The 14,689-nt window shown below is 40.4% G+C and overlaps 1 protein-coding gene across 2 annotated transcripts in view; it reads left to right on the top strand.

Annotated features, from left to right (window-relative positions):
• CECR2 (CECR2 histone acetyl-lysine reader) overlaps positions 1–14,689 on the top strand; it is a 79,196-nt gene that overhangs the window by 22,130 nt on the left and 42,377 nt on the right. Inside the window, exons 2-7 of one of the 2 annotated variants that reach the window (XM_019629974.1) lie at positions 8,004–8,187; positions 9,356–9,495; positions 11,058–11,162; positions 11,272–11,373; positions 13,442–13,491; positions 14,241–14,410. In XM_019629974.1, coding sequence (XP_019485519.1) covers positions 9,440–9,495; positions 11,058–11,162; positions 11,272–11,373; positions 13,442–13,491; positions 14,241–14,410 — 483 coding nt within the window. In that variant the 5' untranslated portion in view covers positions 8,004–8,187; positions 9,356–9,439. The remainder of the gene's footprint in view (positions 1–8,003; positions 8,188–9,355; positions 9,496–11,057; positions 11,163–11,271; positions 11,374–13,441; positions 13,492–14,240; positions 14,411–14,689) is intronic. The other variant, XM_019629975.1, reaches the window with a different exon arrangement.

The following is a 14,689-nucleotide window of genomic DNA, read 5'->3' as shown; positions in this document are numbered from 1 at the left end:
ATTTAATTTCTTGATATTTTAATGTAGTGATTTTTAATTCTATATGTTCAGGTAAGATACTCTAAAATTTATGTCCCAACATATGGTTTATCTTGGTGGTCATGTTATATATATGCATTTGAAAAATCTATATGTTCTTCAGTTTTTGTGTGTAGAATTCTGTAAATGTCAATTATGTCAGAATGGTAGTATTTTTAAGACCTGTGTCCTCATTGACTCTTGTCTACTTGGTATATTAATTAATGAGAAAGATGTTAAAAATCTTTGGCTGTGCTTGTGGATTTGTCTGTTTCTCCCTTTAGTTCTGTCAGTTTTTGTTTCATTGAGTTTTATCCCGGTCATTGAGTTTTATCCCGTTACTGGATACCTACATTGTTATGTATTCCTGGTGAATTGTCTCTTTGTCTTCAGGCCTGCTTTGGTGTTAAATCAAGCCATTCACCTTTCTTATGCTCATTTTGCCCAGTATATCATTTTCTATGTTTTCACTGTTTGTGTTTTTACATTTAAATTGTATCTTACAGATGATATCTTATAGTAAGGTCTTGCTTTTTTTCACTCAGCCTGACAGTTTCTGCCTTTTGGTTGGAATGTTTATTTTGTTTACATGTAGTGTAGTTATTGATATGGTTGGCTTTCCACTTGTTCCTCTGGGTTTTTTGTTTTTGTTTTTTTCAAGTGTACAATTCATTGTTTTTTAGTATATTCACAAAATTATGGTCATCACCACTATCTAATTCTAGAACATTTTTATCACCCCAAAAGTCACCTCATACCCTTTAGCAGTCACTCTTCATTTCCTCCAGTCTCCAATCCTAGGCCACCACTAATGCGCTCACTGTTTATAGTTTGGACTCTTCTGGGTATCTCTTATAAATGGAATCATACAACATTTGTCCTTTTTGTGCGTGGCTTCTTTCATTTACAGTAATGTTTTCAAGATTCATCCATGTACTTCATTCTTTTTTTATGGCTGAAAAAGATTCTGTTGTGCAGATAGACATTTTACCCATCAGTTCATGGACATTTGCACAGTTTCAGCTTTTAGCAATTAAGAATTAGGCTTCTCCATATGAACATTGTGCACTTTCATGTGGATGTATGTTTTCATTTCTCTTGGGTATAAACATAGAATTGGAATGGTTGGGTCATATGGTAATTCTGTGTTTAACTTTTTGAGCAACTTTCCACACTTTTCCAAAGTGGCTGCACCGTTCTAAATTCCTACCAGCAGTGCCTGAGGGTTCCAGTTTTTCCACATACTGGTCAGCACTTACTATCTTTTTTATTTTTAGCTATCTTGGTGGGTGTGAAGTGACATGTCCTTGTGGTAATTTGCTTTTCCCAATGACCGATGATGTTGAGCATCTTTCTTTTGGGTTATTTTTGTTAAGTATTTCACTTTATTTCCTCTGTTGGTTTAGAGAGAGTGTGTGTGTGTCTTAGTGGTTCTAAGACTAGCAGTATGCATCCTTAAATCCATAAGTAATTCAGAATTCTTATTGTACCTCTTCAAACCTTATATCTGACATTTCAGATTTCCATCAATTCGTACAAATATTATTTACGGACCCATCTGGCTTTCGTTTTAGAAAGAGTCTTTTGTCATTTTAAACATGCATGTTGATTCCCAGTTGACTTGTAAACCTTTTCTTTGTTATCCTATGTAAATATTCATATGCACATGTAAAATCTATATTATGTCCATGTTTCCCAGCTGAAAGATGTATTTTGTATCTTTGTCATATTTTACTTTAATTTGAAGTTGTGATTTTTTTCTTATCCTCTCATATTGATTTTAGGATATGTTGGATATGGCAGCCACTATACAGCCCTAAAGAAGAGATTTATTTAAATTATTTTGGCCTAGGTCTTTTTATGATATTGAAGAATAAACGTTATCAGATGTTCTTTTTTTTTTTTAAGATTTTATTGGGGAATTGGGGGAGGGGAACAGCCAAGTCGTCCTTCTATCTTAGCTGTGGAGGGCCCAGCTAGCTCAGCTCCAAGTCCAGTCCCGCTGCTCAGCTCAAGGTGCTGTGTTCAGTTAGTGGCGGTGAATGTAGCCACCGTCCCACGTGGGAGTGGGACCAGCAGCCTTGTTGTTAAGAGCACATGCTCTATCCCCTGAGCCACCTGGGCAGCAGCTCATCTCAAGGTGCCGAGTTCAGTCTTTAGTTGCAGGTGGGTGTAGCCCACCATCTCGAACAGGCAACCTTGTTAGGAGCACGTGCTCTCACCAGCTGAGCCATCCTGGCAGCTCAGCTTGGTTGCAGCTCACTGACCTATGTGGGAATCGAACCGGTGACCCTGTTGCTCAGAGCTCACACTCTTGAGCAAGCTTGTAACCAACTGAGCCACTCGGCCCGCCCTCAGATATTCTTTTTTTTTTTTTTATTGGGGAATTGCGGGGATGGGAACAGTGCTGGGGAATTGGGGGAAGGGGAACAGACAAGTTGCTTTCCTTTTGTTCTTCAGTCTAGTTGTGGAGGATGTTGCTTCACTGGCCCAAGTTGGCACCATCATTGCGTTCTTCCCGGGCGAGGCAGATGAGTCGCCGACTTCTGTATGGCCGTTCACGCTGGCTGCTCTCTACACACAGTAGCCCATGGCAACCCACTGCCACAGGGGCTGCAGCCTACATCGTTACTGGCAACTCACAGCAGCCCAGCTCCAGATTGAGCTGTTGTTCAGCATCTTAGCTGTAAAGGGCAGTGTCACTGGCCCTCATAATGTGGGATCCGAACCAGAGCCCTCTGGCGTCCCAATCCAGTTCTTAACCATCGCGCCACTTGGCTGGCCCTCAGATGTTCTTATAGAGCCTTTGATTTGTTGCTTCTTCTGGAACAGAAATCTTTATTTCAGTCCAGTACTCAACGTTAAGTGTGGCTTAACTGCGTATGTGAATTTTTTCATTTGCTTCACAAATAGCTGTAGCAAATCTGAGAATGTTGTTTTTTCATTTCGTCTCCATTGTGCTACCCATGATGCCATGCCTTAATGCTCCCCTGCAAGTAGACCGTAGATAGATCCCCTCTCATGTCTCAGAACTAACACCGACCTCAAAGAACTCAGGAGCCTTCTGTTTATCTGTGATCTTCTAAAATAGGCTGCAGATACTAAAATGTGTTGTCCTGCATAGTCAAGAGTTCTGCCAGCTCCAGCCAGCTGAGACTTGCGTTAACATACTTTACTTGGGTCATGCCATCCTTGTCAACATTGTTCTCACCAGTAGAAGCATGTTCTGTCTGAAGCAAACTGAGGAATTCTCTGCTGGGGTTCTAAGAAATGGCTAACTCTGGGAGTGTGGGAAGGTGGTTCATTCTCATATTCATTCCTTCATTCTCCCTCTCTGTCCACACGTCTCTCCCCGCCTCACCCTCCCCGCCCCCCAAACTGTTATGAGAGGAAAGTGGGTAATTAAGAGCTGCTTATTTGGAACTTTTTAGAACACAAAAGAAAGTAAACCTGGTGGTGCTCAGAACTTGTTGGTTTGACCTTTTTGTTTCCACATTCTATTGAAACGTTTCATTATAATTGAGTAATTTCAGAAAGATGAGCGGTATTTAAGTCACTGAGAGAGAATTGCACTGAGGTGGATGGATAAGTGAATGTTCCAGGTGATCTAAACTCTAGAACTGCAGCCTGAGAAATTGAAAGCATATTTTATCCATTTTTAGCAGCATAGTGCCACTACACTCTTCCTGTGTCAAATATTGAAAATTCCTGCAAAATTATGTGTGCACTCATTTTTCTGCAAGAGTATATGGTCTTAATTAGATTCTTAGAGTTTTATGTCCTGTAGAAGATGGAGAACCACTGAGCACGAAGCATTTAGCCTGATTTTTCCCTTCCTGAAGCCTTTTTGTTTCAAATTCCTTTGGCCAGATTGCCCTCCATTTTTTCCCCCTTGAATTTCAGATATTTTAAAGAAAACAATATAGATTTATATGAGAAGGTTTATCTGTATACAGGAAATGAACTATCTTCAATTGTAAGCCCTCAAGTATCTCTTGGTAAGATGGTATGGAAATGCCTTAAGAAAACGATTAAAGTGGTGTAACTGAAACTGGGTAGGCTAATAAAGCTATTCGAAAGGAATCTCAAACATGCAATCTTTGAGACAGATTGTAGCTACAAAGACAACACTGTTTGTAAACACAGCGTTTGCTGGGTTGGTATACTTCTGCTCCTTTGCCTCAAGTTGGAGTAAGAAAGTTCTTGGCCTGGCCCAGCCTGTCTGTTGCTGCATCCTCCAGCCAAGGTAGGTCATTGCTATTTAAGTGATAATCTCAGTCATAGATTCTGTATTTTATTTTAGTGCAGGAAAAACATGCCTTGTTGCTTGGGGCACTTGGTGTGCATTAGAAATTCTAGGAAGTATGTGGCAGATAAAGGGATTTACTACCAAAGAGATTGTCATCTTCGTACTCCTCACTACTAAAAGACAATTTTTAAAAAACACCCCGTTTTATTTCAAATTCAAAAAAAGCACTGTCTGCTTTTTACCACCAGTTTGAATTGCTCTTTGCCCATGTCCTCCCTCCTGAAGGGGCCTCACCAGCTTCACAGGCCATGGAGAGAGGTAGCTGGGGCAGACCCATTAGGATTCAAGCAGTGCTTATACTTTGAATGGGAATGCTGTGATCAAGTCAGACTTGCGAGGGTCTCGACATTTAGAGCTATTATGCTGTATTTTGATAGACTAACAGCACCCACATTTTCCTCAGTTGAGGTATCAATAGGAAGTAAATAAAAGTTTCTTCTCTCTTTGAAAAAGCAACATGTTTAATTTCTTGTTTGTCTAAGACCCTTTGATCTTTGATCCATGAATATTTCCTCTGACTTTTTCTTCCTGTATAACAACAATAGATTACAAGTCGACTTGGTAGCATGACTCTTTTTTTTTTTAATTATTATTAGTTTCAGGTGTACGAAACAATGTAATAGTTAGATATTTCACCCCTCACAAAGTGATAACCCCTCCCCCAATCTATTGCCCCTCTGACATCGTATGTATCTATTATAATTCCATTGACTCTATTCCCTATACTATACTCCACATCCTGTGACTATATATATATATTAAATTATAGTTGACATACAGTGTCATTCATCTTCAGCTTCAGGTGTACAGTGCAGTGGTCAAGCCTCTACACCATCCGTGAAGTGGTTTCCCTAATAAGACAAGTGACCATCAGATACCCTACCAAATCTTTACAATATTATTGATTATATTCCCCAAACTGTCTGTCACATCCCCGTGGCAATATTGTAGTTACCAATTTATGCTATCTAATCCCTTCCCCTTCTCCCTCATCCCCACCAATCGCCCATCTAGCAACCCTGTTTTTCCTCTATATCTCTGGGACTATTTCTGTTTACTTTGCTCTTTTATTCAGTTCTTTAGATTCCACATATAAGTGAGATCATATGGTATTTGTCTTTCTCCGACTGACTTATTTCACTTAGCATAATGTTCTCTAGGTCCATCTATATCGTTGCAAATGGTAAGATTTCATTCATCTTTATGGCCGAGTAATACTCCATTGTATAAATGTACCACACAGTTTCTTTTTTTTTTGCCCCCCTCTCCATCCCCCCCATCCACTTCCTAGCCAAGCCGTTGTTCCCAGTCTAGTTGTGGAGGGCGCCACTCACTGGCCCATATTGGTATTATGATCATTGCGCTCTATCCGCTGAGGCAATTGGTCGCCGGCTACTGGCCGGCTGCTCACGCTGGATGCTGGCCACTCATATCATCCCAGCTCCAGGTCAAGCCGTTGTTCACAATCTTAGCTGTAAAGGGCATAGCTTACTGACCCATGTGGGAATCAAACCGGCAATCCTGTTTCTCAGAGCTCGTGCTCTAACCAACTGAGCTATCTGGCCGCCCCACAGTTTCTTAATCCAGTCGTCTACTGGTGGGCATTTCAGTTGTTTCCAACTCTTGGCTATTATAAATAGTGCTGCAATAAACATAGGGGTGCATATATTTTTTCGAATTGCATTTTGGATTTCTCTGGATAGATACCTAAAAGTAGAATTGCTGGGTCATAAGGTAGTTCCGTTTCCAGTTTTTTTAGATACCTCCATACTGATGTCCATAGTGGCTGCACCAATCTGCAATCCCACCAACAGTGCACGAGGGTTCCCTTTTTCCACAACCTCGCCAGCACTTGTTTGTTGATTTGTTGATGATGGCCATTCTGACCGGAGTGTGGTGGTATCTCATTGTGGTTTTTATTTGCATTTCTCTAATGATTAGTGAGGTTGAGCATTTTTTCATGTCTGTTGGCCATCTGTATGTCCTCTTTAGAGAAATGTCTCTTCATATCCTCAGCTCATTTTTTAATTGGGTTGGGGTTTTTTTTTTTGGTGTTGAGTTGAATGAGTGTTTTATAAATTTTGGATATTAACCCCTTATTAGATGTATCATTGACAAATATCTTATTTTTGTTTTATTGATGGTTTCCTTTGCTGTGAAAAAACTTTTTAGTTTGATGTAATCCCGTATGTTTATATTTTCCTTTTACTTCCCTTTCCCAAGGGAATATATCAATAAAAATATTCAGGGTAATGTCTGCAAATTTACTCCCTATATTTTCTTCTAGGAGTTTTATGGTTTTGGGTCTTACATTTAAGCCTTTAATCCATTTTGAATTTGTTCTCGTATATAGAATGCCTCTTTTTAAAATTATATTGACAGGGCCGGCCGAGTGGTGCATTGGTTAAGAGTTGGCTTGGGACACCAGCTCTGAGCAGCAGAGCCCAAGTTCAGATCCCACATGAGGGCCAGTGACACTGTGCCCTCTACAGCTAAGATGGTGAACAACAGCTCCACCTGGAGCTGGGCTGCGGTGAGTCGCCGGCGACGGCGTAGGCTGCAGAGAGGCTGCAGCGGGCTGCCATAAGATACCGTGGGTGGCCGGCAGCCAGCATGAGCGGCTGACTGCCGGAATGAGCTGCCAAGAGCTGCTGTGAGCGGCCGTCCAGAGGCCGGAGACCGATCTGCCTCATCTGGGAAGAGCACAATGATAATACCAACATGGGCCAGTGAAGCAACGTTCTCCACAACTAGACTGAAGAACAAAAGGACAGCAACATGTCTGTTCCCCTTCCCCAATTCCCCAATAAAATCTTTAAAAAAAAAAATTATATTGACATATAACTCCTGTAGATCTCTTTGCTTAGGGAGAAAAAAATTTTTTAAATCAAACAGGTGAAATTTATCCAGATTGTTTAATAATTGAGAAACAGAATAACCATCTAACAAACTCTTTATTATATACAAGGCACATTTAAGTATTTAATCAAAATGTAGTGTAGAATTGCCAAACTCCCCCCCCAAAAAAAATTAAAGTTGCCATCAAACTGTCATAAAAGTTTCCTATAGAAAAACTGTCTTAAAATTTAGAATATAGTATTTTGTAATATGCCCTAAAGTTTATGCATAACAGAATATAAAATTATAGTTGCACATTGGAGTGAACTCTTGTGTTGTGGAAAATTTTTTCCACCTTTGCATCTTATCCTGAAATGTAAATTAATTAGGCTAGTTAGACATTGATTCTCTTCTATGTTTGCCATCTAAGTTGTGGACCTAATTTTGAAGTGACTATCCATCCGAACTGTGTAATTGCATGAGCAAAGGTAAAACTATTGCCTCGGTCTCATAATCTATACCATTGATTAGTAAAACTTTTCCTTATTTCCCCAGAATGTGCTTTTTCTGTTTTAAAGTAAAACAGTCTATTCTGTGAGGATCTCTTTTAACATATTTATCCTCTTTGAGGTTTGACAATATAAAGTCCAAGGAGATAGTATTACAACGTGAAGCTTTAGTGAGGGGCTTTTAGATCTTTCCCAATATTGTTTTTTTTTCATTTTGTGGTTTTTGTTAAAGACTTGTCAACATCAAACCATCAGCTCTCTCTCCCCCACCCCACCCATCCTCTGTATTTTATATTAATGTATTTTTGTGTTTGGGGCCATTTGGTTAGGCCTCAGACATTCCACAGCTACCTAGAGGACATCATAAACTACCGCTGGGAGCTGGAAGAAGGGAAACCTAACCCTCTGAGAGAAGCCAGTTTCCAGGACCTGCCTCTTCGTACCCGGGTGGAAATCCTGCACCGCCTTTGTGATTATCGGCTTGATGCAGATGATGTCTTCGATCTTCTCAAGGTGCCTACCTGGCAGGCCCTTTCCTTAGAGCGAATTAGGCCAACAACCCCGGATGTACTGTGTGAAGATGCTGAGAGGCCAGCGTTTGGCTTATGTTGCTAGTCATGGGACGCTTGGTTGATAACAATGTATATAAAAGATGACCTCTGTAGCTCAGGGAGTCTGAGCCATCCATTTATACGACTGGTTATTCTGGTTTCATTTCTAGTTTGGTTTTATCTTTTTTACATGTGCCAAGTTCCAGCTGATACAGGAGAACAATCAGAGTCACCTCGTTTTCTCTCTATCATCAGCCATAGTGCAACTGAATTTGTTTCTCTGAAATTTTATTTAGCATAATTGAAATGATTATTGAAAACTGCAAGGACTTTAACCCATATATGCAAGTGAAGTTCATCCCTGCTGTCCACACATACACATTACCAAAAAGATGGTGGAGAAGGAAGGTGTAGTTACCTGTTCCCTCCCCTTATTCTATTGTTACCTATTTTAAAAGTCTTATCTGAGAGGGAGGGTCGGGCTATTATTGCTTTTCACTCCTAGAGAGGTCAGTTTCTAATCCTGCAGTCCAAAATGATGAAATGTGTTGATGAATTCTCAGCTCAGCTTCACTCATGGACACAGTATAAAAATCATTGTGCACAGTCTGCTGAGAACTCAAGGGCTCTAACAGCAGCGGGAAGGCCAGTACAGGTCAGACCCTGGGGCAGATGGGAGCTGTACTGCTGAATCTCAGCCGGAATAAGAGGGTTCTGAAGGATATGAGGGAGCTACACTAGAGGATCACGTGCAACAAAGCTTTCTTAACGGCAGATTCTACTTTGATTTCATTCTTTATTTTTATGGATGCACACAGAAAATAACCAGAAGTCAAAACCAAATATATAGTATGTTCATAAAAGTTCCTTTTGGGTTCTCTTTTCTTGGTGAAATGGGGACAATGATGGGGTTGGGAGACATTTGAAATATTTCTGTATCCCGTTCTTCAAAGAAGGTACCACTTCTCATTCTGTGTGTTTCATATGCCCTGTTTGAAAATTACATGTGCTACTTGGGCACTTTTAAATATGAGGTATACTGAGTATAAATTTCGAATCCTCATGTTAATTTTCCCCTTTTGTTTTGTTCCCCATTTCCCCAAACCTCTTTTCCTTGTTCTTGGACCCAGGGTCTGGATGCAGACAGTCTTCGCGTAGAGCCGTTAGGTGAAGACAATTCCGGGGCACTGTATTGGTATTTCTATGGAACTCGAATGTACAAGGAGGACCCAGTACAAGGAAAATCCAGCAGAGAACTCTCTTTGGGCAGGTACGTTCTTTGAGATCAGGGCTATGACAGCTACTATACAAACATGTCATTAAAACAAATCTATAGAATTCCTCAGCACAAATGTTTTTTACTCATGAAGAATTTCACTATAACAGCATACCTATGAAGAGACAGATAGCAAGGAGTTCTTCTGTACAAAAGTGAAAAGGAATTGAACTGTGGCCTCTGCTAGCAGAGTGGTGAAGGCTCCTGTTTTGCTGTGAGGTTTTCCTCTGAGGAGCCCCACTCGCCTTTCTATAGACTGCTCTGCACAGTAGGTCCTTAGCGGTACAGTCATTTCACTGCCGCCCTTTCCCTCTTTCATATTCAATTCTTTAGAACTCCTCTATTTTCTCCTAGAGTTGGTCTGCTCCATCAGTACAGAACCAGAAGGACCTTAACGAAGACCAGAAACACAAGCCTCATCACATGTTCCCTAAGTGAGGAGGAGCCCTCCTTTTCAAGCATCCCGGAACAAGGCTGTCTTGTTCTATGTCGATTTTTTTATTACTGGGAGCAGTGCTCACTCTTAGGAAAGTGTTAGGTTTTACGCAGGCTTAAATTTTATCAAATGTCAGTTTTTCTTGATTCCACATTCCAATACAGTAAGTCCTCAAGTTACGAACATTCAAGTTGCGAACTTTCACAGATACGAACAGACCTCGCATTATGAACTTTCGTAGATGTGAACAAATCATGGAAGTACCGTATTTCCCCGTGTATAAGACGCTCCTGTGTATAAGACGCACCTTAATTTGGGGGCCCAAAATTTGAAGAAAAAAAAATGTATTGCGTAAAGTTATTGAACTCAAGTTTTATTCATCATGAAATTCATACAACTCCTCATCACTGTCAAAACTCCCAACCATTAGCTTGTCCTCATCTGTGTCTGATGACGAATCACTGACTTCATATATTGCCTCGTCCTCAGTGGGAAATGCAAGTAAAAAAATCTACAACCACTGTATAAGACATACCCAGTTTTTAGACCCCAAATTTTCCAAAAAGGGGTGCATCTTATACATGGGGAAATATGGTAGCTCACGTGTCTGCCAGACATTGTTACAGTTGTGCTGCTGCTGTGCTTATTGTACAGTGCGATAGTGTACAGTAGTACAGTACTCAGTCAAAGCCCAGGATGTCCAGAAGCAAGAGGAAAAGCATTGGTCATGTGGAGGGGACTGCTAGGAAGCGCAAAGCAATAACCATGGAAACAAAAGCGAAAATAATTGAGAGATTGGACCGAGGCAAAAAGATGGTAGATGTCACTCGTTCTTATAACATGAATTGTTCAACCATTGGCTTTACATTGTATATTTGTGTCAAAGGTGTATAAGACTCACTTTGTCGGACTTACCGAACGAATCCAACTTATGAACGTTCTCCCGGAACGGAACTCGTTCGTAAGTCGGGGACTTATGTAATGGAAGACAGGATGTCACCCTGCTCTTCCCGTGACTACTGCATTTAGTCCTTTTTAGTAACCTTGTGGCTAGAAGAACTATACTTATTGTATATCAATCCTATGGCAGAACATTTCTATTTAATATACTATTTCTTAGGGAAAGTGAAGGACAAAAAAATGTCTCAAGTGTTCCTGGGAAAACAGGAAAAAGAAGAGGAAGACCCCCCAAGCGGAAGAAGCTACAGGAGGAGATTATAGTAAGGTAAGAAAATTTTGGTAGTTTGTGACAGTCATAGACTCTCTTGCTGGAAGAGGGGACCTTAATTGCACTTAACGCCTGCATCCTTAATTTTCCCTCGTGCCTTGGGAAGGACTTGGGACTTAGGTGATGGAAACCTGGATCAGAATCCTCATGAAATGACCGAGTGTGCACTAGAGAAACAGGACGCCCTAGCTGCATGGCGTCTGGCAAGGTACCTGCTGTGTTGTTGGATAGTGGAGTTACTACTGGTAATGATGATTAAATTGGACAAGACAATGAATGTGACAGTGCAACAGATTGAAAACCATGCATGTGCTCACTTAGCATGTGTTAACTTAAAATTTGTCATGCCACACGTTTCATAACAATGTGTAGCATGTTAATTCTGTAATTGAGTGTTGCTAATTAAGTCATTTATATTTAATTTTAGCAAAGAAAAAGATTCTGTTACATTTGGGAAATTTTATTTTTTATGTCATTATCTTTTAGGAAATTCCATCATGTGAATCTCAATATAAACATTTTCAGAATCTTTCCCGTACTGTATAAATCTGTTTTTACCTAAGGATCATATCTGTTGATAAGGATCATATCTTTATCATAAGGATATCTGATAATAAGGATCATATCATTTCATACACGTATGAAAGTCGGGTCATACTCTTAAAAATACTCTTAACAGAGGCCATACCACTTCTTGCCTCTAAATTTTAGAACTACTAAATAATATAAATGATTGAAGTAAGCCAGATTTCACTGTTGCTTATAAACCACAAAGCAGTATTTCTAGGAATCAGATTATGAATAAATCAATCAGAATTTGATTTTTTTTTTTTTTTTTGCACTTAAGAATCAGCATTCCGGGGGCCGGCCGAGTGGCTCAGTTGGTTAAGAGCTTGCTCAAGAGTGCGAGCTCTGAGCAACAGGGTCACTGGTTCTATTCCCACATGGGCCAGTGAGCTGCGCCCAAGCTGAGCTGCTGCTGAGCTGCCAACAGGTGGCAGGATGGCTCAGCTGTTGAGAGCACGTGCTCCTAACAACAAGGTTGCCTATCCAAGATGGTGGCTATGCCCACCCGCAATTAAGACAAATTCGGCACCTTGAGCTGAGCGGCACAACAGGACTTGGAGCTGAGCTTGCTGCGTGGTCCACAGCTAAGATTGAAGGACAACTTGGCTGATCCCCTCCCCCAGTTCCCCAACCATGTCTCCCTTCCCCAATCCTCAATAAAATCTTAAAAAAAAAAAAATCAGCATTCCACTTAACTTTCCAGAAATTTTACTCGATTGCAGCTTTCCTTCTGCCAACACTTGTGAGAAATGTCCTATAATCATGTTCTGTATACATGACATCTGTTTCTAGATTTCATTAGCAGTCTATACCTCCTTATATATTCAAAAAGCTGTTTTGTACCTACCGCCATTTTCCTGTAAGTGAAATTAAAGTACCTTAGTATTGGGACTATAGAATCATTTTAACAAGCACACATGAACTTGTGCTACCCTCTACTGGTGATTTTATTCTTTAGACCTTGTATTCAATATAGTTTTTAAATATTTTTAAATGAAATAAAATGGAAAATTCTGTTCCTGCATCGCACCAGCCACACATTTCAAGTGCTCAGTAGCCACGTATGGCTCATGGCTGCCCTGCTGGACAGCAACGCTATAGCACGTTTGTTCTCACAGAAAGTTCTGTGAAACAGTACTGCTTTAGATAATTGAAAACAAAGCAGAAAATCCACAGAGAATGTCTAGGATGATTCCGGAATACAAATGACATGATCCTTAACACTTGTGCTGAGCACTTTTTTATTTTATAATTTCCCCAGCATCATTCATAGCTCCATTTTACAGGAACGTTAACTTTCCTGAGGTCCTGTGGCAAGTGGCAAGCCTGTTCTTAATCTATGCTGCTAACCTTCTATGAGCTTACATTAAATAGGCTTTATCTTCAGTTTTGCCATGAATTAGGGAGGAGGATGTAGGGATGGCTACAGTCCTGTTTTTTCTTGGCATTTAACTGTTAACACTTAACTCCAACTTCAAAAAAATGTTTTAAAAAGTTAATATTTTCTCCTGGTTGATTGTTACTATATATCAGTTTTCTCCTGTATACCAAAAACCTATATCCTAGTTAGAGTGCGTTTTCTCAGTAGAGTTATTCCTTCTAACCTTGCCTTCTCGATACACACACACTCCTGTATCTGCCTGATGGGGGAAACCCAGAGCAAGTTTGCACATGTCTTTTAATTGTTACTTCCTTTTCATGTGTTTCAGTGAAAAGCAGGAAGAAAACTCCTTGGCATCTGAGCTACAGACAAGAAATGGTAATGACCTCTACTGGAGTGTTTAGAAAGAATAAGTAAATGCGATTTATATATTATGAGCTTGACTCGGTCGTTTTGCAGAGTTGTACAGAGCAGTTAAGATTATTGCAGCGGCCCCCTAACCATCCACCTTGGCCTTCTTCAGTTCTCTCTTCCTTGCATTTTATCTTGGGCCCATCTCTCCTTCTGACCGGATGAGATCAGGAGTAGGTCTTTTCACTTGTGCCCTGTTACCTGGTCACAGTGTAATAGACGCCCAAACACTTGTATTAATGAGTGACTTCTCAAAGAGCTGCCTTTTTAATGTAAAACACTACATAAAATACTTTACTACATTGGTTTCCTGTCTAGATTTCAATTCTGTAATCCAAATGGCATAATTTAGGGGTGCAGATCAACTCACAATATCTCAGTGTCAGTGAAATGAGGAAGACTTCAGAAGTCCAAAACTGTTTGCATAGAAAAGTAAATGCATTTAAGCATTTCTGGAATGTTCACGTCTTTCTTCTGAAGATCACAATAGTTATATTTGTATCGCCTTTAGTGAGTGTTCACTTTTAGCTGTAAACAGTGACAGTAACAGGGAAATCAGAAGTATAACATTATCAATCTTAAAGTTAGAAAGTAATCGGTTTTTTATTCTGATCCCTGGTTTTGCTCATGACCCAGGGTAAAAATGAAATTGAGAATAAATACGAAAAAAGATCCTCATGTGATCTATTTAATGAACCTATCCCTTTCTTTTCCAGCGTCCCAAGGGCCAGGCCAAGGCACTTGGTGGCTCCTGTGCCAAACGGAAGAAGAATGGAGACAGGTCACCGAGAGTTTTCGGGAGAGGACCTCCGTTCGAGAACGACAGCTCTATAAGCTCCTCAGCGAGGACTTCCTGCCCGAGATCTGCAACATGATTGCCCAGAAGGTACGCAAAGGGATGATTCCTCTCCTCTATCGTAGGTGTAAAGCTGCATCATTTAAGGGTTATTTAGTAGAGGTTTTGAATACATTCCGCTGTTCTGAAAGTGGTGTGACCATCATCCTCTCTCATCTAGAGAATGAAAATGGGACCTCATGCCATCCATTCACCATCACTGCGGGCCACATAATTTAATTCTTACCCAAGCAGTCCTCAAGGCCCCCACCCCCCACCCAGTACTCACAGTGGCTTTTCACAATCTGGTACTAGCTTTCCTTCTTCCAT

This window comes from Hipposideros armiger, unplaced genomic scaffold (genome assembly GCF_001890085.2).
Source record: "Hipposideros armiger isolate ML-2016 unplaced genomic scaffold, ASM189008v1 scaffold_878, whole genome shotgun sequence".
Lineage (NCBI taxonomy): Eukaryota > Metazoa > Chordata > Mammalia > Chiroptera > Hipposideridae > Hipposideros > Hipposideros armiger.
The sequence above is the reverse complement of the archived record's forward strand: the minus strand, read 5'-3'. Positions and strand labels throughout refer to the sequence as shown.